A 25,363-nucleotide genomic window follows, 5' to 3' on the forward strand; every position below is an offset into this window, starting at 1 on the left:
AGTCTTTTCTGTCCTACAGACGCGTGTTCTTAGGTGCGGATTCGAATCTCCTCGTATCCCCCGCAGCGTGTTTGGAATGGATTCTCCCGTACCCGGGGCAACACATCATACAATAAACGCCAGCTGTTGTGGAACGTGCAGAGGCGCTTCGCAGCCCAGGCGTGTCGCGGGCACCTGGAAACCCTCGCCGCTCCCGCAGCACAGTTAACCTGGACGAGCTGGGGCAACCCGATCTCGGCTGTCGGAGTGGGTGTCCTCAGGAGAGGTGACTTGGTCCTCGCGGACGCCAGGTTTTGCCCCTTAGATACCTGCCACCTCCCAGCCTCCGTTTCCTTCCTGAGAAATAGACTCCTCATCCACCCCCTCCAGTTTTCTGCCCCTTCTTCACCTCTCACGACACTCTATCCGTACCTTTTCCAAGGGAACGTGCCATAATTCGGCTATGCTCTATTTTCTTGTCTAATAGATTGTAAGCTCCTTGTGGGCAGCATCTGTGCCTTCTTAAATCTGTGTTTCTAGTTTCTACCAGCAAGCTTGACCCGAAGGGTCATTAAATAAATGAATGAATAATTTTGTAAATGTTGCTCAAGAAAAGTAGTGGCGGGGCCGGGCACGGTGGCTCACGCCTGTAATCCCAGCATTGGGAGGCCAAGGCAGGCGCATCACCCGAGCTCAGGAGTTCAAGACCAGCCTGGGCAAAATGGTGGAACCCCGTCTCTGCTAAAAATGAAAAAAAAAAAAAAAAGCCAGGCGTGGTGGCGGGTGCCTATAGTCCCAGCTACTCGGGAGGCTGAGACAGGAGAATCGCTTGAACCCGGGAGGCGGAGGCTGCAGAGAGCCAAGATAGCGCCACTGTACTCCTAGCCTGGGCGACAGAGCGAGACTCCGTTTAAAAAAAAAAAATTAATAAGAAAAAAGTTAAGTAGTGGGAAAGTTCTAGGCAAGAATTTCTTCCCTCCCTCCTCCCTGGCTGGCTTGTGTGCCGGGAGCTGCGCAGACGCGGGGTTACCGTTCGTGAAAGGATTCCTCACGACGAAAGTAAGATGATGACCTAGCAGACAACCACGATGAGGGCTTGGAAGGAAGTACATGCCGCTGTGATGGAGTTAAAGAAGTGATTAAGAAACTGAGCAGTCCGAAGAATCAGTGTTAATGGCGAGGGGTGGGGTGGGGAGAGAAAAGGTCGGCACGCTGAAGTAGCTGGCTAAAGAGAAAGGGCATGGACAATGGTCCTGTAGCTGGAGAGAGCCCAGCCTGAGGACGGAAAGAGAACAATTACAGCCAAGGGGCCACAGCAGCGGTTTCCATGGTGACAGATGAGGCTGGCTGATATAGGGCCTGAGACATTTAGGCCCCAGTAGCAGCACAGGAATCCTTTGTGGTTGGGCAGAGGGGTGGAGCTTTGAAATATAAGGTAAATGAGAGTACTAAATCTTGACTGAAGTTTAGTTTTAAAGCATCCCTGATTAATGGAAGAGGTAGGATGTGGGGAAGGGCGTTGTATTTGCTTATGTTTTAGTTTAAAATGAATCTGAATTTGCCCCTGTGGTGTTACATATTAGGAATGATTCACGCTCAGGTGAGCCAGTTTCAGGCAGGCTTGCAGAGAGGCACTCAAACAGCTTGCTTTAAATTTAAGGTAAAAGGCCGGGCGCGGTGGCTCATGCCTGAAATCCCAGCACTTTAGGAGGCCGAGGCAGGTGAATCACTTGAGGTCAGGAGTTTGAGACCAGCCTGGCCAACATGGTGAAACCCCGTTTCTACTAAAAATACAAAAATCAGCCGGGCGTGGTGGCAGGTGCCTGTAGTCCCAGCTACTTAGGAGGCTGCGGCAGGAGAATTGCTTGAACCCAGGAGGCGGAGGTTGCAGTGAGCTGAGATAGCGCCTCTACACTCCAGCCTGGGTGACAGAGTGAGACTCCATCTTAATAAGCAAATAAATAAATTTAAGGTAAAAGGTTCTTACCAGCCGGGCGCGGTGGCCCACTCCTGTAATCCCAGCACTTTGGGAGGCCGAGGCAGGTGGATCACCTGAGGTCAGGAGTTTGAGACCAGCCTGGCCAACATGGTGAAACCCCGTCTCTACTAAAAAAATACAAAGTTAGCTGGGCGTGGTGGCAGACATCTGTAATCCCAGCTACTTGGGAGGCTGAGGCAGAAGAATCGCTTGAACCTGGGAAGCGGAGGTTGCAGTGAGCTGAGATCGTGCTATTGCACTCCAGCCTGGGCTACAAGAGCGAAACTCTGTCTCAAAAAAAAAAAAAAAAAAAAAAGGTTCTTACTTTGGATTACAAACTGTGAAGACTAACCCAATGTTTGTTTTCTTCACTTGTGTATGCCCAGTGCTTAGCTCATAGTTGGTGCTTTAAAAACTTTAGGATGGGATGGAGGTAAGCTTAGCTCCTTGGGCCTCCTTTTTTTTTAAGAACATGTCTACTATTAAAAATTAATTTCTGGCAGAGCGTGGTGGCTCATGCCTGTAATCTCAGCGCTTTGGGAGGCCGAGGTGGGTGGATCACTTGAGGCCAGGAGTTCCAGACCAGCCTGGCCAACATAATAAAACCCTGTCTCTACTAAAAATACAAAAACAGCTGGGCATGGTGGCGCGTGTCTATAATCCAGCTACTCAGGTGGCCAAGGCAGGAGAATCGCTTGAATCTGGGAGGCGGAGGTTGTAGTGAGCCAAGAACATGCCACTGCACTCCAGCCTGGGACTGTCTAAAAAAAAAAAAAAAAAAAAAGAGACTCTGTCTTAAAAAAAATTAATTTCTACATAAAGAGTTGCATGTTTAATATTTCGCCTTTGCTTGAAGTGGTCATTTCCAAAGAAAGCTCAGAGTTGAAGTATACCTGTTAACAAATACTCAGAATTCATTGTGGAATTTTTGTTTTTGTTCTTGTTTTTTATCTTGCCTAAATAATTGTTCTCTTCCCCATTCCCTTTATAATTTTGCCAATGACACATTTATTATGTTTATTTAAACTTGAAAAAAGCCCCAAGAATTGTAGGGTAATACCTAGATGTGTTGTGCATTCTGAAAAGCTGTTATATTTTCAATATCAGGGACAATGCAGGATGCTGAAATCATTGTATTTAAACTGGAAAAATGTCTGCCTTATATAATTATGATTTTAAAATCTACCCTGAACTTCTCAAAAGAAGGATTTGTTTATAATACATCATACAGTAATAATTTTATCATTTCCAACAGATAAATGGCAGTGTAATCGATGATATCTTGCACATTCCTTTGTAATTTGCGGGCACTTCACATGGAGAGTCAAGGGGGAGGGCTCATCTGGATAATTTTGAATCCCAGTATTTTCCCCCACCCCACAGAGTAGGTTCTTTCTCCATAGAGTATGAGGCTATTGTTTTTTTTTTTTTTTTTTTTTTTTTTTTTTTTTTTTTTGAGATGGAGTCTTGCTCTGTAGCCCAGGCTGGAGTACAGTGGCACAATCTTGGCTCACTGTAAGCTCTGCCTCCCGGGTTCAGGCCATTCTCCTGCCTCAGCCTCCCGAGTAGCTGGGACTACAGGCGCCTGCCACCACGCCCGGCTCATTTTTTGTACTTTTAGTAGAAACGGGGTTTCACCGTGTTAGCCAGGATGGTCTCGATCTCCTGACCTCATGATCCACCCGCCTCGGCCTCCCAAAGTGCTAGGATTACAGGCGTGAGCCACCGCGCCCGGCCGAGGCTATTGTTTTATAGTAAGCCTTAAAACTCTCAGACTGAAAGTAATTAGAACTGGAAATTAGTAACCACTTTTTTCTAAACTTTTCCCTTTTATTTTTATTTTCAATGTAAAGTAGGACTTTGCTATAAAAGAAGTGACCCTAGGGAAACTTATGAAGTTAGCGGTATAGAGAGCACCACCACCAGACGCCACCATGCCTGCCGAAGGAGGGAAAACGGACATGGAAAGGATTGGCCTCTTTAGTGAGATGGAATATATTACTGTGGGTGATAAATATGTGTCACAATTTAATCGTAAGTATATTTGCTTTTCTCTACGGACGAATAGTGGGTATTTTCTATATAAAATTTAGATTTAATTTTATATTAAATATTTGATTTAATATTTAAATCAAATGATTTTTTTAATGGTTTATATTTTAAAGCATTTAGTTCTAAAGTTTGTTAACTTGTAAAATTTCAATGGAGTTAAGCGATATCATTTATTTATTTATTTATTTAGAAACAGATCTCTGTTAACCAGGCTGGAGTGCCAGTGGCCTGATTATAGCTCACCGCATCCTCAAACTCCTGGGCTCAAGGGATCCTCCCATCTCAGTCTCCTGAGTCCCTGGACTACAGGCACACACTACCATGCCCAGCTAATTTTTAAACACTTTGTGGAGTGGTGGGGGGGCTCTCACTGTGTTGCCTAGGCTGGTCTTGAACTCTTGACCTCACGAGATCCTCCCTCCTCAGCCTCCCGTAGTGCTGGGGTTAAGAGGCATGAGCCACAGCACCCAGCAAGAACTTTATTTTATGAGAATAGGAATCTTTTTTTACTGGAGTACTCTATCCTCATTTATTGTCCTCATAAGTAATGTTATTTCTTTTCAAAGGTGTCTGGCAGTTTTCTCCCAGAATATTTTGGTTAGATGGGACACTCCCCTATGCAAACAGCATTTACATTTGCATCCAAGAAGGCCATCCATTGTTACCTTCCTGAGAAATGAAATGCTAAGTGAATGGCTGAGGGATTTTTACAAAAGTCATAAATAATAAAAAGAGCTAATATACATAAATATTTAAATGTCTCAGTTCAATTTTTGGATATCCAATTACTTCTATATAATAATACAAAATAAAACACTGATTTGGAGATATCTCCAAGATACATTGTTAAATAAAAAAGCAAGGTGCAGAATAGTCTATATAGTGTGCTAAGCATTAACAATGCTTAGAGACAGCATTTAAAAAAATGAAAAAGGATGTCCATGAAAACATTCACTTGAACATACCTGAACATTCTTTGGGAAACAAAATGATAGTCTCTTTGCCTGTGGAAGAAGAATTGGGTGGCCAAGTACAGGAGAAAGAATTCTTGTGAAAATGTTTATACTTTTGAATTTGGAACTATTCGAATGTATTACCTTTTCTTTTTTTTTTTTTTTTTTTTTTTTTTTTTTTGAGACGGAGTCTCGCTCTGTCGCCCAGGCTGGAGTGCAGTGGCGCAGTCTCGGCTCACTGCAAGCTCCGCCTCCCGGGTTCACGCCATTCTCCCGTCTCAGCCTCTCCGAGTAGCTGGGACTACAGGCGCCCGCCACCACGCCCGGCTAATTTTTTGTAGTTTTAGTAGAGACGGGGTTTCACCGTGGTCTCGATCTCCTGACCTCGTGATCCGCCCGCCTCGGCCTCCCAAAGTGCTGGGATTACAAGCGTGAGCCACCGCGCCCGGCCTGTATTACCTTTTCAAAAATTGAAGTTGGCCAGGTGTGGTGGCTCACAGCTGTAATCCCAGCACTTCGGGAGGTAGTAGCAGGAGGATTGCTTGAGGCCAGGAGTTCAAGACAAGCCTAGACAACATAGTGAGACCCTGTCTCTACAAAAAATACAAAAATTAGCTGGGCATGGTGTCCTGCGCCTATAGTCTCAGCTACTTGGGAGGCTGAGGCAGGAAGTTAAGCCCAGGAGGTTGAGGCTGTAGTGAGCCATGGTCACACCACTGCATTCCAGTCTGGGTGACAGAAGGAGACCTAGTCAAAAAAAAAAAAAAAAAAGTTTAAAAAACTCAGTGATACAGGCCGGGTGTGGTGGCTCATGCCTGTAATCCCAGCACTTTGGGAGGCCGAGGCGGGTGGATCACGAGGTCAGGAGTTCAAGATCAGACTGACCAATATGGTGAAACCCTGTCTCTACTAAAAATACAAAAATTAGCCAGGCGTGGTGGTGCACACCTGTAGTCCCAGCTACTTGGGAGGCTGAGGCAGGAGAATCACTTGAACCTGGGAGGCAGAGGTTGCAGTGAGCTGAGATCGTGCCACTGTACTCCAGCCTGGGCAATAGAGTGAGACTCCGTCTCAAAAAAAAAAAAAAAAAAGTCAGTGATACAGATTCACATTTTAATAGCCAATTGAATTAAGGATTGTGTGCACTTCAAAAAATTCTCCATGTTTCCGAAGCTCTCCTCAAATAGAGCTCTCCTAGATCTAAATTATGAAAGAAGTTCTAAATACTTATTAAAACAGCCTTTAAAAAATTACTGGGCTACTAGTATTTCACTGTATAAATTCCACAGTTTAAAAATCTGTTCTCCTGTTGATGGACATTTGGGCTGTTTTATGTTTTTGATCATTGTGAATAAAACTGCTATGAACATTCTTGTTAACGTCTTTTAGTGGCCACAGACATTCATGCGTCTTGAGTATATGCCCCAGAGAGGAATTGCTTCAATTTGAGTATGAAACACCCTTCTCTTCGACCTACGCACACACTCTCACTGACATCTCACACACGACCTACACACACACTCTCACTGACATCTCACACAGTGCTTTCTAGTCTGTAGTTGGAGAAACATTGAATTAGATCACTTTAAGGTCTCTACCAGCTCCAAAACTCAGAGTGTATAACCAAGACCTTACATATTAACATGTTTGGATGAAAACCACTTAGGTCTCATTGTCAAGATAGCCATTCACACAGAGCTTTCAGGGAATATTTTGAAACAGTGCTTTAGAGCTCAAAATTCATAATTGGCCCAAATCATATTTGGAAATTGTTATCTTATTTTTCATGTCCTTTAATTGCTAGTCAGCTCAAAATTATAATATGCCTAATTTATTTTTAAAGGACCCTTTAATGAGGCTGCAAGCAAAAATAAACAGATGCTACCTGGAGGATCCAAAGAAATGTCAGATCTTCAGGCAGGTTATTTTGACCCCCATTTTGTAAGGATTTTTGAAGGTGAAGGCTACATAAATCTGAATCAAGTGAGGAGACGGGATATGATGGAAGCAGCCAAAAAAAATCTAGGCAAAGCCTTCCTCCCTAGTAGTGGAGAGAAAAAGCTGTAAGTGTTTTTTGGGAAAAGTCAAAAATATATTTCCTGCACCTTTATCCCTAAATTAAATATTTGTTTTTCTGTAGGACTTACTTATGTAAGATGAATTTTTAAGTATTATTCTTAGTTTGTCTTAGGTGGAGATAGTTGTATTGGATGATTTAGATTGACAAGTAATCTTGATTAAATATATTCTCATTATCATATTAAATTTTGGATTATCTATATCACTATGGTCTATTTGTTGATATAATAAAAACAACCTAAATAATAAAATTTGTTCAAAAACCTTGCAAAGTCAGATTGGAGGAAAAAACTGCCTTTAATTATCATGTCTATGCCCCTGACTATTTTTTCTGCTGTTAAAGAAGTATAAATAAAAATATGAGGCTGGGTGCAGTGGCTCATGCCTATAATCCCAGCACTTTTGGAGGCCGAGCTAGGAGGAATGCTTGAGGCCAGGAGTTTGAGACCAGCCTGGGCAATATAGAGAGACCCCATCTCTACAAAAGTTAAAAAATTAGCTAGGTGTGGTAGCAACATGCCTGTAGTCTCAGCTACGCAGGAGGCTGAGGTGGGAGGGTCCCTTGAGCCCGGGAGTTTGAGGTTACAGTGAGCTATGATTGAGCCACTGCACTCCAGCCTGGATGTCAGAGCAAGACCTTGTCTAAAAAAAAGAAAAAAATATGTAATTAGGATAAATTTTTGTTGTTGTTTTTTGAGACGGAGTCTTGCTCTGTTGCCCAGGCTGGAGTGCAGTGGCATGATCTTGGCTTACTGCAACCTCTGCCTCCTGGGTTCAACTGGAGGAGGGTTCTGGGCCATGCCTGGCCAGAAATTCTTTTTTGATGAAGAAAATAATTGATCAAAAATTCATTATTTTTAAATTATTGTGAAGATATACTCATGAGGTTTAACAATATCTTAGTTGTGACAACTGTCAATGTTCCCTTTAAATTAGTTTAACATTAGACCATGAAGTCAATGTAATGTTATATAACTGAGACTTAAAACGTAATGTTCATTGAAACACCATCCCTACTAAAAATACAAACTAAAATCACAAAAAATTAGTCGGGCATGGTGGCATGCACCTGTAGTCCCAGCTACTCAGGAGGCTGAGGCAGGAGAATCTCACTTTAACTCCAGAGCCTGAGGTTGCAGTGAGCCGAGATCACACCACTGCACTCCAGCCTGGATGACAGAGCGAGATTCCATCTCAAAAAAAAAAAAAAAAAAGTAATGTTCATTTACACTCAAAGCTTTGAGTCTCTCAATTTATTAATTTGATAGATGATAACCGAAGTCTAATTTTGTGCTTATTTACTGTGTTTTTTGAGACTAGTAAAACTACTTTGTATAACTTATACTTCCATCTAATTCTAGTAGGCAACATCAGCCAAAATTATTGTCTCTATTAAGAGTGAGGATTTTTGGCCGGGGATGGTGGCTCACGCCTGTAATCCCAGCACTTTGGGAGGCCGAGGCAGGCGGATCACCTGAGGTCAGGAGTTTGAGACCAGCATGGCCAACATGGTGAAACCCCGTCTCTACTAAAAATATAAAAATTAGCCAGGCATGGTGGCGGGTGCCTGTAACCCCAGCTACTCGGGAGGCCGAGGCAGGAGAATCACTTGAACCCAGGAGGCAGAGGCTGCAGTGAGCTGAGATTGTGCCCCTGGACTCCAGCCTGGGCGACAGAGACTCTGTCTCAAAAACAAAACAACAAAACAAAAAAAGAGTGAGGATTTTTGGTGAGCGCAGTGGCTCATGCCTGTAATCCCAGCACCTTGGGAGGCTGAGGTGGATGGATTGCTTGAGTCTAGGAGTTTGAGACCAGTCTGGGCAACATGACAAAAATCCACCTCTACAAAATATACAAAAATTAAGCCAGCGTGGTGATGCATGACTTTAGTCCCAGCTACTCGGGAGGCTGAGGTTGCAGGGAACGCTTGAGCCAGGAGTTTGAGGCTGCAGTGAGCTAAGATTGTGTCACTACACTGCAGCCTGGGCAACAGAGTGAGACCGTGTCTGAAAAAAAATAAAAAAAGAGTGAGGATTTTCTTCTTTTCTTTAATTTCATCTTTTTCTACCTTTTGACACTTTGGATAGATTTGAATTATTTATTATTGCTACTGTTTCTTGAAATTTTTCATTTTCTTAGATATAAATTTTAAAAATGTGATTTTTTCCTTCTGTCACTACTTTATTTCTTTTTCATGTAATGTGTGAAATAACTTTTTCCTATTTTTCAGTCTTTTCTCCTGCCTGTGATAAAGTTTGACTCGTGGTAATAATTGGAAATTGCTACCTTGATACATTAGTTTATAATATGCTTATATTCATCTGTCAGCCAAGAAATAATACCAGTTTTATAATTAGACTAGCTTTTCTTTTTTAAAATAATTCACAGATATGTGAAAAACATCTGTAATTTAGTGGATACAGAAAGTGTTTCCAAAAAGAGAGACTGGTGTTATAAATAAGAACCCTTATACAGGTACTTATTCAATACCAAATTATGGAACCGTAGGTTAATTATTTATTTATTTATTTATTTATGTATTTGTGTATTTATTTATTTATTTTTGTGAGATGGAGTCTGGCTCTGTCATCCAAGCTGGAGTGCAGTGGCGCGATCTCAGCTCACTGCAATCTCTGCCTCCCAGGTTCAAGCGAGATTCTCCTGCCTCAGCCTCCCAAGTAGCTGGGATGACAGGCACAGACCACCACGCCCGGCTAGTTTTTTTGTATTTTTAGTAGAGATGGGTTTCGCCATGCTGGCCAGCCTGGTCTCAAACTCCTGACCTCAGGTGATCTGCCCACCTCAGCCTCCCAAAGTGCTGGGATTACATACGTGAGCCACCACGGCCATCCCCGGAACCGTAGGCATTTAATAAATTCTAAATAGAATGACTTTTAATGCTTGCGTTAAATCACATTTTGGGTAAATTATGCCTGTCTGTGAATAGTTCTCCTTTATCTGCATTATCCCTGCTCTATTTCCTTGTTGTATTTTAGAATTTCATTATATAGGTTCATAAAGAGGGATTAATTAAAATATGCTTTCCTACCATTTGTAGACTGAAGGTATTGACAATAAGCAATCAATGTTGATGTCTTTCTAGTTTTTGAAATTTTTAACTCAGATGTATGAACAGTGTCAAGTTTTGATAGTAGTAAGGTTTCATTTGTCTTGTAGACATTTTTCTGATTATTAAAATTTGTTTACTTCAATGTTAACTTAAGAATTAGAGACTGTGACTGTTGCTAACAATAGTTACCCTTATTGTGGAAGTTTTAAGAAAAATTTTGTTAAAGTGCTAGATAGTAAATACTCTGATGATTTTACATAGATACTGTGTGCCCAGAAAATTTAACATTAAAATGGAAGAAAAGAAAATGTTTGGTTAATTTTTTCTACAGTAAAGTTATGGGATATAAACCAAACAGAAGAAAATTAGCACCCAAATTCCATGAGTCACTTTCTGTCAGTAGTGGAAACAGCAGTCTTAAGTATTTGTTTTGTAAGTGTAGTTTCTGGTGGGTGGATAGTCAGAAGTAATTAGCCATTTATTAGCTAACTTGCCATAAAGTGTCCATAAATTAATCTAAAAACACAAAAGACTCTGTTTATTGTTATAGTTAACTGAATTAATGAGAATGATTCTAACTTCCTAAGAATTATGCAGTTCTATTTTTTGTAGAATGTTTATAATAATAAAAATATTAGAAACATATCTCATGTCAAAATCTATGGCTTAAGAATGAGGAAAATGAAATTAGATTAAAACTAGCATTTTTTTCTCTTTTTTTAATCTGTTTAAAAATTATGATAAAATAGACTTAAACTTTGCCATTTTAAACTCCTCCTTTTAAAACATCAAAAAATTATATTTAAGATGTGGCTTAGGAAGCTACTATGGAACAATAGGTGGTCCAGTCCCATTTTTCAGCACACAGTCAAAACCTCGAGAAAAATATAAGGCACCTGGAAAGAATTTATACACAAACCCGGGAAAGAAAGGAACTGGATATGGGTAAGATATTTTTAATACTTTGTCATATCATTTGTTTTGAAATTTAAAAAAATTAAATTTCTGAACTCTGAAGTCACCATTACTTACTTTGCTTCCTTAGCTATGCAAATATTACCATAGGTAAACAGTTTTCACACTCTGCCGACTTCTATGATGCAGCAAAACTAAATTATAAGGTAAAAAATCTGTTTTGAATGTTTCAACCTTTCCTTTATTTAAATAGTTAACTCGATATTAATAATTCACTTGAGGCCGGGCGCGGTGGCTCACACCTGTAATCCCAGCACTTTGGGTGGCCAAGATGGGCGGATCACGAGGTCAGGAGTTTGAGACCAGCCTGACCCACATGGTGAAACCCCGTCTCTACTAATCTTACAAAAATTAGCCAGGTGTGGTGGCGGGCGCCTGTAATCCCAGCTACTCAGGAGGCTGAGGCAGGAGAACCGCTTGAACCCAGGATACGGAGGTTGCAGTGAGCCAAGATCGCACGACTGCACTCCAGCCTCAGTGACAGAACGAGACTCCGTCTCAAAAATAATAATAATAATAATAATTCACTTAGATCTAATTTTGTTTGGTTCTATCTATTTATATCACTGGGACAGTGGCAAACTCATGTTTGTGGATTGTGATAATTTTACCCTTTTATTAGATTTTCATATCTTGCTGTATATCCTCTCAGCTCCTTCCAGGGCGAATTTTCTCTCTTCCTATGGTTTTTACCACATCTATTTTACATCTCTCTAAACTAGCTGTGAAACTTCTATTAGCCTGGCCTGATCAACTATGTTCTATTTTAAATAAAGAGTCATATCCTGACCCTTAGCCATATTCCCACCACACCCTACTATCTGTGCCTGCAAAAGTAATTGTAATACTTTTGGGCTGATCAAGAAGCCATTATGATGAGCAAATGGGATGGAGGAGTTGGGGGGTGATGGGAAAAAGTGGAGGTTACAGAATGGTTGAATCCTATGAGGAGACAGAGTGAAAGGATAGGAGAAAACTGCTCACTTTATTAAATGGCAGAGATAAAAACTAAAATGTACTAGCATATGCCTCTTACACTCACTGTGTACCATATCTGACTTATAATGAGACCTGTTTACTTATATGGGGAATGTCATATATACATATATATAATCTCATATATATATTATGAGATTATATATATGTATACATATATGAGATTATATATATATAATCAATACACATATATAATCTCATATATACATATAAAATATTTTTAAAAATTATAAAAATGTATATACATATCTCACATATACACATATACATATATGTATATATATCGTATATATGAGATATATGTATATGTGAGATATATACACATATATGTGATATATATACATAATCTTATATATAATTTTTTTAAATTATAAAAATGTTATATACATATCTCATATATACATATAAAATCATATATATACATAATCTCATGTAATCTTTACAACAGCATTAAGTGGGGAATAATAATGTCTTCATTTACAGTCGAAGAAGATGTGACACTAAAATGTAACTTTCCCAGAGTCTCAGAAATGCTACAAAGCAGGAAGGGCTTGAACTAGAGACAAGTCTTGTTGTACTGCATCATACTGCCCAGATAGTTAATATAGATTCGTTCAAGTGATAAGGTCTCAGGATCGCAAATAAATTTGTATCCAAAATGAATAAGCATAGTTCTGTTTGTAAGTAGGCATATCTTTTGTATCATAAAAATAGAACATAGCAAATCAATGTTTTATTTTATTGCAAATTAATGTTTTAAAAAAGTACACCCAGCAGGATGGATTTAAGAATCATGTTTATATTAAAATGTAAAAGATTTAACTCTGGGTTATTTTCAATTTGTGAAATTTATGCTATGTAATTTCAAACTCTTTAATTTACAGAAAGCAAATGAAGAACACCATCGTTTACTTAAAGGAGCACCGTTTAAGTTAAATCTTCACCCAAGGGACTATTTTGACGCTAATCCTTATTTTTCTGAGGAAACTTTACCACCAATTAAAAAAGAAGAGAAGAAAGAATCAATTTCAAACGCTTTTAAACCTTCTTCTCCTGGTAAAAAGGTAAGTTTACAATTTTAGGATGAAAAAAATTAAGTATTATAAAGAAATACTGTCTCTTGCTGTCAAATGATTTTTTTCCCATGTAAATAATAAACTTTTGTTCGTATGGATACCAAGAATCATCGGACCTGTTTTTACAAAATTACATGAAATCACCAAGTATGAATAATGTAGGGGATAATGAAGCCCTTGTCATGAAGTAATTATTAGTCTCTTCGGCCGGGCGCGGTGGCTCACGCTTGTAATCCCAGCACTTTGGGAGGCTGAGGCGGGCGGATCACGAGGTCAGGAGATCGAGACCACGGTGAAACCCCGTCTCTACTAAAAATACAAAAAATTAGCCGGGCGTCGTGGCGGGCGCCTGTAGTCCCAGCTACTCAGAGAGGCTGAGGCAGGAGAATGGCGTGAACCCAGGAGGCGGAGCTTGCAGTGAGCCGAGATCGCGCCACTGCACTCCAGCCTGGGCGACAGAGCGAGACTCCGTCTCAAAAAAAAAAAAAAAAAAAAAAAAAAAAAAAAAAAAAAAAAAAAAAAATTATTAGTCTCTTCAAATGTATTTGAATTTATAATAATTTTTTTTTTTTGAGACGGAGTCTCACTCTGTTGCCCAGGCTGGACTGCAGTGGCATGATCTAGGCTCGCTGCAAGCTCCGCCTCTCAAGTTCAAGCAATTCTCCAGGGTAGCTGAGATTACAGGCACGTGCAACCACGCCTGGTGAATTCATAATGAATTTTTGAAATGCTTCTCTAGACCCTAGGTCTAGTTTTTCTTAAAACCATAAAAAGCCAAACCATCTTTTAGTTTTTGGAATGGCAATTAAAATTAACTATTTTCCTGCTGCAGAAGTTAACAAGTGAGAATCAAAATTAAAATGCTCCAGCAGTTTATAAACGTTAGTCAGTACCTTTTTTTCTGTAAATTGCCTCTTCATTTTTCTTGCAGACTTTGTATTTCAAAGTTTATGTTTTTAATATTGTAAGCTACCTTATAAGATCTCTCCATATATTAAGGGTACTACTCTTGTTTTGTTATTTGTGTTGAAAACAATTTTTTTTAATCTGAATTTAATGCTGAATTTTATTGAATATACGTTGAATTTTACCAAATGGTGTAATCTATTTAGACTATCCCTTCACTCCCCACTTTTTACTTGTCATAAGCTGAATAACAATATTTCTTGAAATGAATCTCACTTGGCTGTGTTGTATTAATCGTAAAATATAATACTGTGTTTTATTTGCTAATATTTTATTATTTTTGCATGAATAATTTGAAGTGTGATTGGTCTATATTTTTAAAACTATGTATATGCCTTGTTCTGTTTTGGTACAAGTGGATGCAGGCATCTTAAAGCAATGGGGGTAATTTCTTTGTTTTTCTATGTTCTATAGCAGTTTAATAGCATTAGAAATATCAGCTTTTTGAAGACATGAAAGAATTCACACAGTGAAGCGTTCTGAGCTTAGCTGTATTACAGGGTGGCTCTGCTAATTTTCTCAATTCTTACATTTCTTTCTCCATCTGTTTTGTGTAGGTTTTCTATCTCTTTTTGGTCAATGTAGATTATATTTTCTTACAAAATCAGTCATTTCATTCAGGTTTTTGGGGTTTACAGAAATATTATTTTTTATATGTGTATATATATATATATATATATATATATTTTTTTTTTTTTTTTTTTGAGACAGAGTCTTGCTCTGTTGCCCAGGCTGGAGTGCAGTGGCACGATCTTGGCTCACTGCAACCTCTGCCTCGTAGGTTCAATTCAAGCAATTCTCTTGCCTCAGCCTCCCTAAGAGCTAGGATTACAGGAGTGTGCCACCAAGCCTGGCTAATTTTTGTATTTTTAGTAGAGACAGGTTTTCACCATGTTGGCCAGGCTGGTCTTGAACTCCTGACCTCAGGTGACCCATCTGCCTCAGCCTCCCAAAGTGCTGGGATTACAGGCGTGAGCCACCACGCCTGGCCTATTTTATATTTTTCATATTAAGTATAGGTATAGACTTTCCTCACTTCTTTTTCATTCTTAATTCTATTACAGATTTAGCTATTAACTTACTTTTTAAAGCCTCACTTGGGTTTATTTAACCTATGTTTTTCTATTTTTAATTCATTCATTTTGCTTTTATACTTTTAAATTAATTTATTTAAACTTTTTAAGTTTTCTTGTTATTGTAAGCTTTAAAATAATCCATGTGTCTTCAATCTGGAAAACTTGAAAACTTATAACTGTATCTTTCAAATGAATTAAATCTTCATGTATATTTGGCATAGATACTACAAGAAAAGGTGCCTAATTAAATGGGTTATTATGATTCTATAGAATTTTCCTGTGATTATATAGAATATAAAGTTAAAATTCTGTCAAATCAGTTTAAGAAGTCAAAACAAATATTTCTGTCTTGTGTACAGGTTGAAAAATATTTTGATTGACTTCTCTTAATAGACTACAAGACAAGTAAAGTAGATCGCATTTTCCTCTCACTTTCTATTTCTATGTGCTATTGCTTATTACTTTTTTTAAAGTATCCTCATTGACTGGCATTTAGTAAACTCATGTTGTGCCACACTCCTTGTTCCCCATTGTCTATCAAAATACATCTGACCTAGGATTTCCCTTACTAATAGACTCACTTTCTAACTAAGTGATAGCCTGGTCTGATAAACTCTAAAATATTAATGCTTGGCAATAGTTTAGACTGTTACCTGACTATAAACACTGTCATTTTTATAGAGAGCTTTTGGATTATGGTGTTTTGACCCTATAAAGTTGGTGGTAGGGAGACCTTTTGGTGGTATTTGAATTAAACGGTATCATTTTCTTTAAAACCAACTCCGCAGATTACAAAAATATGTATGAACTTCTTCACAAGCTAATTTTGTAGAGGCATTTTACAAAATCACATTAAGTTGTCTCATTTTTCTTCGCAGCCTGGTGGAATGAAGGCAGGAACATTTGATCCTTACCCATCACATTCTGCTGACCCTTATGTGGCTAAATTGGCAAATATTTCTGGCAAAGACGATAAGATTTTCCACCCACCAAGTGGACCAAAAAGCAGACCAGTTGAAAGTATAATGACTTTGAATGTCAGAAGGTGGGAATATCTTACACTTAGCTTACAAACCAAGAAAAAATTGTTTCCAACTTTTATACTTCTTCAAAATAGTATCTTTTATTTATATATACTTTTTAAAATGACAAATGTGGGTGACTTTAGACATCTCAGCACCTTCCATGTACAGGTACCTGCCCTCCCTTGTAGAAGTTCTCCCCCATCTTCTGAAATTCCCAGCTGAAAAAGCTTAAGTTATCTGCACCAAACCATTCTGTGCATAATTTTTAAAGCAAATCTATAGCGCCTCATTATGAGTTATTTGAGACTAGTTAGATATTCATAGTTCAGTTAGCAGTACACATTAACATTGGCTAATTCTCGAAGGGAGTTTCTTAGCAATTGTAAGAAATCCTAATGATGCTTGAGAGTTCTGTCTCTTTAACTTTGAGATAACCTATGAAAATAGAAAATATTCTGGTTAATTAAAAATGCCAACATAACTATAAGGCTTTGAGAAAAAGTATATTATCAAAGTATCTTAAAACTTCAATTTTATCCAGGTTTTGTATACTCTCAAAACTGAAAAAGTTCTTTGGAGTAAAAACAATCAGTTATTCTGTGTCTAAAGGACACTAAATTTACATTCTTTTATAAAAACAGTAGTACATCTTTATCACTTGGGGACAGCAATTATAATACTAACATTAGTATTATTTCACAAAAATAAAACTGCCCTTTATTACAAAGATGTATTTCTTTTTTCTTTTTTTTTCTGAGACGGAGTTTCGCTCTTATTCCCCAGGCTGGGGTGAAATGGCGTGATCTCGGCTCACCATAACCTCCGCCTCCCGGGTTCAAGCGATTCCCCTGCCTCAGCCTCCCGAGTAGCCGGGATTACAGGCATGCAACACCATGCCCGGCTAATTTTGTATTTTTAGTAGAGATGGGATTATTCCATGTTGGTAAGGCTGGTCTCGAACTCCCAACCTCAGGTGATCCACCCACCTCAGCCTCCCAAAGTGCTGGGATTACAAGCGTGAGCCACCACGTCTGGCACAAAGGTGTATTTCTGATTGACTACTCGTTAAGTTCTTTAGAACAATGTATTTACCAGCAGAACTAATCGGCTAAAGACAAATTACTTAACATTTTTATAAATTAAAAATACCAGTGCTATGTGTTAACTTTTACCTAATCGGAAATATGATTTTGAATACATGAATTATTTTGGGAAAGAAGACTTCATAGTAAGTTGATACTATCTTAAAACTTTGATAATTTGGGGTGCTCTAACTTAGATGATGTTCATACTTGTACTGCTCTTCTTGCTCATGAGACTATTGAGAAGATCGTGTGGTCCCTGGATACCTAACAATGGCCTTTTTTCACTTTATTCTCTCACTCAACATCCATTTAGAGTTTCAATATGTATCCAATTTTCTGACTGAATTATTTTAATCTAGTCAGTTGCTTAAGTTGAAAAAAAATTTCTGGGCATCTTAAGCTTTATATCATTCAGGGACTACCTAGCACTACATTTTAAGTTGAGAGTTTGCAAGATTAGAAAAAAATGATTTTACATAAGGAAAATTTTAAATGGTATATAGTTTGTTACTTCAGACATAGTATCCACAGCCCACGACATTTTTTGTGATGTACATAATTTTACTGTATTTTATGTACTTTAAGATGTGTTTTCTCTAAAAAAAAAATATTGAAGTTATCTTCTGGTTTCATGGGGACTAATTAGCTTGAGATGCCATCTAGTTTCAAACATTTGCTTAAAAAACTGAAGCCCCTTGTAAGGTGGCTATAAGCTGCTTTCCTGTTGTCTTTGTTATTTTCATGTATCTTTTCCTTGAGCCTCATGAAATACATGTACTTTTTTTTAACCTACTCTACTACATTGCCGGTAAGGTTGTTCATTCTACCTTCTATCTTCTATCATCTCTTCTCTGAAGTCTGCTAATATCCTCAGATGGAGCTTCTACTGAACTCCTATCTCAAACCTGTCTTTTATGTGTTATAGTCATTCCATATATGTTATACCTTGTATGATAGTTATTTTGTTACATATAGCTATGTGTGATTTTATATTTTTTCAAAACATTTATCTCAATATTTCCCAGATAAAGCATTTGTCAAGTGAAGTTTTTTCTTGAGCACTTGTATGTGTCACTAGCATTAACTACAGAATGCTGTGTGTATTTCAGTGGCCTCCAATACCGTGACATCTGTATTAAGCCATGTATGCATCTCATTAGGAATACTAGAACCAGTGTTTTTCCTGTGAGTTCAATTTCAGTCACATAGTATCACTGCAGTTAACTGGAAGCATAGTACATTCACATTTTATGTAAAATAAAATAATCACCCCCCCAAACTCCAATACTGCTTTGACAACAGCTCTAAATTGTTATGATACCATCAAATAGAAGTTGAACTATGCAATTAATACAAAATCACTAATGTATGAGATGCCATTATAAGTGAGGTAATGTAGGTGAAATGAATAGTCCTTCTTAGCTGTAATAATTAGCCAATTCAAGCTTTCCAAGCCTACCATGTCTTGCTGATACTATACACGGGTTTGAAGGAACAGGTTTTGGAAATACATGTTGTCTTTTTTTCCTTTTCTGAGACGGAGTTTCACTCTTGTCACCCAGGCTGGAGTGGAATGGCGTGATCTCGGCTCACTGCAACCTCCGCCTCCCAGGTTCAAGCAACTCTCCTGTCTCAGCCCCCCAAGTAGCTGGTATTACAGGTGCCCACCACCATGCCCAGCTAATTTTTGTATTTTTAGTAGAGACGGGGTTTTGCCATGTTGGTCAGGCTGGTCTCGAACTCCTGACCTCAGGTGATCTGCCCGCCTCAGCCTCCCAAAGTGCTGGGATTAAGTGCTGGGATTACAGGTGTGAGCCACTGCGCCTGGCGGGAAATACATTTTGAATGGTAGCTTAACCCATATGGGTTTTATTATAATAAGCTAATACAGATGACGATGATGACCGATTTTTGCATATTTTATCTACTCTTTGTAGCACTTTGGTGACAATTTTGTGGAATAAGTAAGGACAATTGATTTTGACTTAGCAAAATTCACATTTTCTGAATTAACAAAAACTTATCTGTGTCACTGAACCACGATTCCCCCAGATATTAGGGTAAATGTATGTAATTTAAACTGTTGTCTACAGGAATACTATTCTCTGTGGGCTAGTTGGTAAAGTATTGGACTTAGAAACAGGAAGATACGGAGCTTTTTTCTATCCTTTTAATCTTTAACCTCTGGCAAGCCACTTATCACTACTCTGCCCAACTTCATCTAATAAACAGACGGTAAAATTAGAATTTTCCTCACCACACGCACCCTCTGATAGATGGAACTTTGTGTGTGGGAAGGGGGCCAGTATTTCAGGTTTTCTGTGCGTCCTTTTCTATCCAGAGAATAAACCTGAGAAAGTTCTATGATGCTGTAGCATATATGTTTGGAGCAAGGAGAAAGAGAAGAATAAGTGATTGTTCTTTTGAAAAATCTCAATTTTATCTTCCGTTTAGTAATTTTGAATTTATTGAAATCCTTTTCTTTTTATAATACATTATCAAAACATTATCCTGAATCAAGTTCTAGCTTCTTTTACCCTAATTTTAAAACCAGTAAACTTTTGGACAGTAGAATTTAAAATTGATTCCGTAATTGTTTTCCTTCTTAAATTGTATCTTCTAAGTATATATGGCTTTAATAAAATGAAGTATTTTAAGTTGATGAGAAAATTTTGATTTTGGATTGTTAATATGTTACAAAGTATATTTGTTTTAAATTTTTTAATGAAAAAAGTTTTTATAAGAATGTACAGATAGGCTGGGCATGGTGGCTCATGTGTGTAATCTCAGCACTTTGGAAGGCCAAGGCAGGCAGATTGCTTGAGCCCAGGATTTTAAGACCATCCTGGGCAACATGGCAAAACTCTGTCTCTACAAAAAATATAAAAATTAGCCAGGCATGATGGCACATGCCTGTAGTTTCAGCTACTTGGGCGGCTGAGGCAGGCGGATTGCTTGAAAGCCTAGGAGGTTGAGGTTGCAGTGAACTGTGATTGCACCACTGCACTCCAGCCTGGGCAACAGAGTGAGACCCTGTCTTAAAAAAAAAAAAAGAGAGAGAGCTTTACTTCCAACTATGTGGTCAATTTTGGAATAGGTGTGGTGTGGTGCTGAAAAAAATGTATATTCTGTTGATTTGGGGTGGAGAGTTCTGTAGATGTCTATTAGGTCCACTTTGTGCAGAGCTGAGTTCAATTCCTGGATATCCTTGTTAACTTTCTGTCTCATTGATCTGTCTAATGTTGACAGTGGGGTGTTAAAATCTCCCACTATTATTGTGTGGGAGTTTAAGTCCCTTTGTAGGTCACTCAGGACTTGCTTTATGAATCTGGGTGCCCCTGTGTTGGGTGCATATATATTTAGGATAGTTAGCTCTTCTTGTTGAATTGATCCCTTTACCATTATGTAATGGCCTTCTTTGTCTCTTTTGATCTTTGTTGGTTTAAAGTCTATTTTATCAGAGACTAGGATTGCAACCCCTGCCTTTTTTTGTTTTCCATTTGCTTGATAGATCTTCCTCCATCCCTTTATTTTGAGTCTATGTGTGTCTCTGCACGTGAGATGGGTTTCCTGAATACAGCACACTGATGGGTCTTGACTCCTTATCCAGTTTGCCAGTCTGTGTCTTTTAATTGGAGCATTTAGCCCATTTACATTTAAAGTTAATATTGTTATGTGTGAATTTGATCCTGTCATTATGATGTTAGTTGGTTATTTTGCTCGTTAGTTGATGCAGTTTCTTCCTAGCCTCGATGGTCTTTACAATTGCAATCAAACTAGAACTCAGGATTAATAAACTCACTCAAAACTGCTCAACTACATGGAAACTGAACAACCTGCTCCTGAATGACTATTGGGTACATAATGAAATGAAGGCAGAAACAAAGATGTTCTTTGAAACCAACGAGAACAAAGACACAACATACCAGAATTTCTGGGACACATTCAAAGCAGTGTGTAGAGGGAAATTTATAGCACTCAATGCCCACAAGGGAAAGCAGGAAAGATCCAAAATTGACACCCTAACATCACAATTAAAAGAACTAGAAAAGCAAGAGCAAACACATTCAAAAGCTAGCAGAAGGCTAGAAATAACTAAAATCAGAGCAGAACTGAAGGAAATAGAGACACAAAAAACCCTTCAAAAAATTAATGAATCCAAGAGCTGGTTTTTTGAAAAGATCAACAAAATTGATAGACCGCTAGCAAGACTAATAAAGAAGAAAAGAGAGAAGAATCAAATAGATGCAATAAAAAATGAAAAAGGGGATATCACTACCGATCCCACAGAAATACAATCTACCATCAGAGAATACTACAAACACCTCTATGCAAATAAACTAGAAAATCTAGAAGAAATGGATAAATTCCTCGACAAATACACCCTCCCAAGACTAAACCAGGAAGAAGTTGAATCTCTGAATAGACCACTAACAGGCTCTGAAATTGTGGCAATAATCAATAGCTTACCAACCAAAAAGGGTCCAGGACCTGATGGATTCACAGCCAAATTCTACCAGAGGTACAAGGAGGAACTGGTACCATTCCTTCTGAAACTATTCCAATCAATAGAAAAAGAGGGAATCCTCCCTAACACATTTTATGAGGCCAGCATCGTCCTGATACCAAAGCCTGGCAGAGACATAACCAAAAAAGAGAATTTCAGACCAATATCCTTGATGAACATTGATGCAAAAATCCTCAATAAAATACTGGGAAACCGAATCCAGCAGCACATCAAAAAGCTTATACATCATGATCAAGTGGGCTTCATCCCTGGGATGCAAGGCTGGTTCAACATACACAAATCAATAAATGTAATCCAGCATATAAACAGAACCAAAGACAAAAACCACATGATTATCTCAATAGACGCAGAAAAGGCCTTTGACAAAATTCAACAACCCTTCATGCTGAAAACTCTCAATAAATTAGGTATTGAAGGGACGTATCTCAAAATACTAAGAGCTATCTATGACAAACCCACAGCCAATATCATACTGAATGGGCAAAAACTGGAAGCATTCCCTTTGAAAACTGGCACAAGACAGGGATGCCCTCTCTCACCACTCCTATTCAACATAGTGCTGGAAGTTCTGGCCAGGGTAATCAGGCAGGAGAAGGAAATAAAGGGTATTCAATTAGGAAAAGAGGAAGTCAAATTGTCCCTGTTTGCAGATGACATGATTGTATATCTAGAAAACCCCATTGTCTCAGCCCAAAATCTCCTTAAGCTGATTAGCAACTTCAGCAAAGTCTCAGGATACAAAATCAATGTACAAAAATCACAAGCATTCTTGTACACCAATCACAGACAAACAGAGAGCCAGATCATGAGTGAACTCCCATTCACAATTGCTTCAAAGAGAATAAAATACCTAGGAATCCAACTTACAAGGGATGTGAAGGACCTCTTCAAGGAGAACTACAAACCACTGCTCAATGAAATAAAAGAGGATACAAACAAATGGAAGAACATTCCATGCTCATGGGTTGGAAGAATCAGTATCGTGAAAATGGCCATACTGCCCAAGGTAATTTATAGATTCAATGCCATCCCCATCAAGCTACCCATGACTTTCTTCACAGAATTGGAAAAAACTACTTTAAATTTCATATGGAACCAAAAAAGAGCCCGCATCGCCAAGTCAATCCTAAGCCAAAAGAACAAAGCTGGAGGCATCACGCTACCTGACTTCAAACTATACTACAAGGCTACAGTAACCAAAACAGCATGGTACTGGTACCACAACAAAGACATAGATCAATGGAACAGAACAGAGCCCTCAGAAATAATGCCACATATCTACAACTATCTGATCTTTGACAAACCTGACAAAAACAAGCAATGGGGAAAGGATTCCCTATTTAATAAATGGTGCTGGGAAAACTGGCTAGCCATATGTAGAAAGCTGAAAATGGATCCCTTCCTTATACCTTATACAAAAATTAATTCAAGATGGATTAAAGACTTAAATGTTAGACCTAAAACCATTAAAACTCTACAAGAAAACCTAGGCAATACCATTCAGGACATAGGCGTGGGCAAGGACTTCATGTCTAAAACACCAAAAGCAATGGCAACAAAAGCCAACATTGACAAATGGGATCTCATTAAACTAAAGAGCTTCTGCACAGCAAAAGAAACTACCATCAGAGTGAACAGGCAACCTACAGAATGGGAGAAAATTGTTGCAACCTACTCATCTGACAAAGGGCTAATACCCAGAATCTACAATGAACTCAAACAAATTTACAAGAAAAAAACAAACAACCCCATTAAAAAGTGAGCGAAGGACATGAACAGACACTTCTCAAAAGAAGACATTTATGCAGCCAAAAAACACATGAAGAAATGCTCATCATCACTGGCCATCAGAGAAATGCAAATCAAAACCACAGTGAGATACCATCTCACACCAATTAGAATGGCCATCATTAAAAAGTCAGGAAACAACAGGTGCTGGAGAGGATGTGGAAAAATAGGAACACTTTTACACTGTTGGTGGGACTGTAAACTAGTTCAACCATTGTGGAAGTCAGTGTGGCGATTCCTCAGGGATCTAGAACTAGAAATACCATTTGACCCAGCCATCCCATTACTGGGTATATACCCAAAGGACTATAAATCATGCTGCTATAAAGACACATGCACACGTATGTTTATTGTGGCACTATTCACAATAGCAAAGAGTTGGAACCAACCCAAATGTCCAACAACGATAGACTGGATTAAGAAAATGTGGCACATATACACCATGGAATACTATGCAGCCATAAAAAATGATGAGTTCATGTCCTTTGTAGGGACATGGATGAAACTGGAAAACATCATTCTCAGTAAACTATCGCAAGGACAAAAAACCAAACACTGCATGTTCTCACTCATAGGTGGGAGTTGAACAATGAGAAGTCATGGACACAGGAAGGGGAACATCACACTCCGGGGACTGTTGTGGGGTGGGGGGAGGCGGGAGGGACAGCAGTAGGAGATATACCTAATGCTAAATGATGAGTTAATGGGTGCAGCAAAACAACATGGCACATGGATACATATGTAACAAACCTGCACATTGTGCACATGTACCCTAAAACCTAAAGTATAATAAAAAAAAAAAGAAAATGATGTTTAGATTACAAAATGACAAGCAAGATGAAATACAATTAAATAATCATTGTTGCAATTAGGTAAATCAAGTTACCAAACTCTCAATGTAGAAAATTGGTGGATGTGAACCCTGGTCAGGAATCTACTCTTATATTTCTTTGTGACCATAAGTTTCATTAAGGTTTGCTGAATCTTATTCTACATAATAGCTGGAAAATTAGAGATAGCTACATATTAACAGAAGAATGCACCTTTCAGGATCACAAACAATATATGCTAGATGCTTCCATTTTGATGTTAGGGATGTGTCAGTGCACAGATGGTTGATACATAAGTATCAATTGTAATTATCTTTGGGTGGCAAAACTATAAATAATTTTCTATGTGTGGGTTTAGCTGTATTTTCTAAAATGAGTATGCATCACTTTTATCATAATAAAATAGTTAATGTTTGTAAAAAAAAAAGAATGTACAGGTATTTGACTTGTACCTATAAAATTAATGTGTGTTTATTTTCCAATTTTAGGGCACTAAATTCAAAGAACTACAAGACTGCTTCAGTACCATCCTATTAGCAACCGGAAGACAAGTAGCTTTCTAGATCTTAACTATGAGTAATTCATTATCAAGAGCTAATTATTTGAAAAAATATAAGCTGTTATAGAGCAGATAGCTCAAGAAGTTAAAAGAAATTTAAGCCTGCAACTCTAATTCTCTTCCTTATTTTAATACTACTACTTATAATTAATAAATAGTATTTGCTAATAACATGTGGTTGTTGTTTTATGTTTTTAGATCTATGTTTCTGAGCAGAATATGTTTACACATTTTATAAAATCCTGGAGTGCAATCTGTCATTTGCTTTTACTGCTAATGTTAAAAAATTGCAGGGTTGGAGGGGAGGAGTAGAAGAGACTGCTGGAAGGGTAGAAAGTACACAATAAG

General features: G+C 38.4%; 3 protein-coding genes across 15 annotated transcripts in view; 2 read left to right on the top strand and 1 right to left on the bottom strand.

The window, feature by feature from the left end:
• Positions 1-579, top strand: part of ANKRD37 (ankyrin repeat domain 37) — a 29,747-nt gene extending 29,168 nt beyond the window's left edge. Inside the window, exon 8 of the mRNA XM_063637763.1 lies at positions 34-579. The gene's annotated coding sequence lies outside the window, so the exon portion shown is untranslated. The remainder of the gene's footprint in view (positions 1-33) is intronic.
• Positions 147-25,188, top strand: CFAP96 (cilia and flagella associated protein 96). Of its 7 annotated transcripts, none has more exons than XM_055276597.2 (8): positions 147-265; positions 3,814-3,991; positions 6,806-7,025; positions 10,919-11,056; positions 11,157-11,232; positions 12,967-13,146; positions 16,079-16,245; positions 24,945-25,188. In XM_055276597.2, the coding sequence occupies exons 2-8, from the start codon at positions 3,892-3,894 to the stop codon at positions 24,991-24,993; spliced, it is 930 nt and encodes a 309-aa protein (XP_055132572.1). In that variant the 5' UTR covers positions 147-265; positions 3,814-3,891; the 3' UTR covers positions 24,994-25,188. The 7 variants fall into 7 exon arrangements, with proteins under 7 accessions (XP_055132572.1, XP_055132577.1, XP_055132578.1 ...); XM_055276602.1 differs by having other exon boundaries at positions 147-246; XM_055276603.1 differs by having other exon boundaries at positions 150-246; positions 3,811-3,991.
• The window catches only part of CCDC110 (coiled-coil domain containing 110), a 32,155-nt gene continuing 23,096 nt past the window's right edge, over positions 16,305-25,363 (bottom strand). For all 7 annotated transcript variants that reach the window (XM_055276570.2, XM_063637668.1, XM_055276566.2 and 4 more), the window contains one exon: positions 16,305-16,660. In XM_055276570.2, coding sequence (XP_055132545.1) covers positions 16,599-16,660 — 62 coding nt within the window. In that variant the 3' untranslated portion in view covers positions 16,305-16,598. The remainder of the gene's footprint in view (positions 16,661-25,363) is intronic.

Source organism: Symphalangus syndactylus, chromosome 4 (genome assembly GCF_028878055.3).
Source record: "Symphalangus syndactylus isolate Jambi chromosome 4, NHGRI_mSymSyn1-v2.1_pri, whole genome shotgun sequence".
NCBI classification, from domain to species: domain Eukaryota; kingdom Metazoa; phylum Chordata; class Mammalia; order Primates; family Hylobatidae; genus Symphalangus; species Symphalangus syndactylus.

Bases quoted from the DNA above. Each gene is read 5' to 3' on its own strand.
- CFAP96 (XM_055276597.2), top strand. From the start codon at position 3,892: ATGCCTGCCGAAGGAGGGAAAACGGACATGGAAAGGATTGGCCTCTTT. The intron at 7,026-10,918 runs GTAAGTGTTTTT...ATTATATTTAAG, and splicing joins AGTAGTGGAGAGAAAAAGCT to ATGTGGCTTAGGAAGCTACT. The intron at 13,147-16,078 runs GTAAGTTTACAA...TTTTCTTCGCAG, and splicing joins CTTCTTCTCCTGGTAAAAAG to CCTGGTGGAATGAAGGCAGG.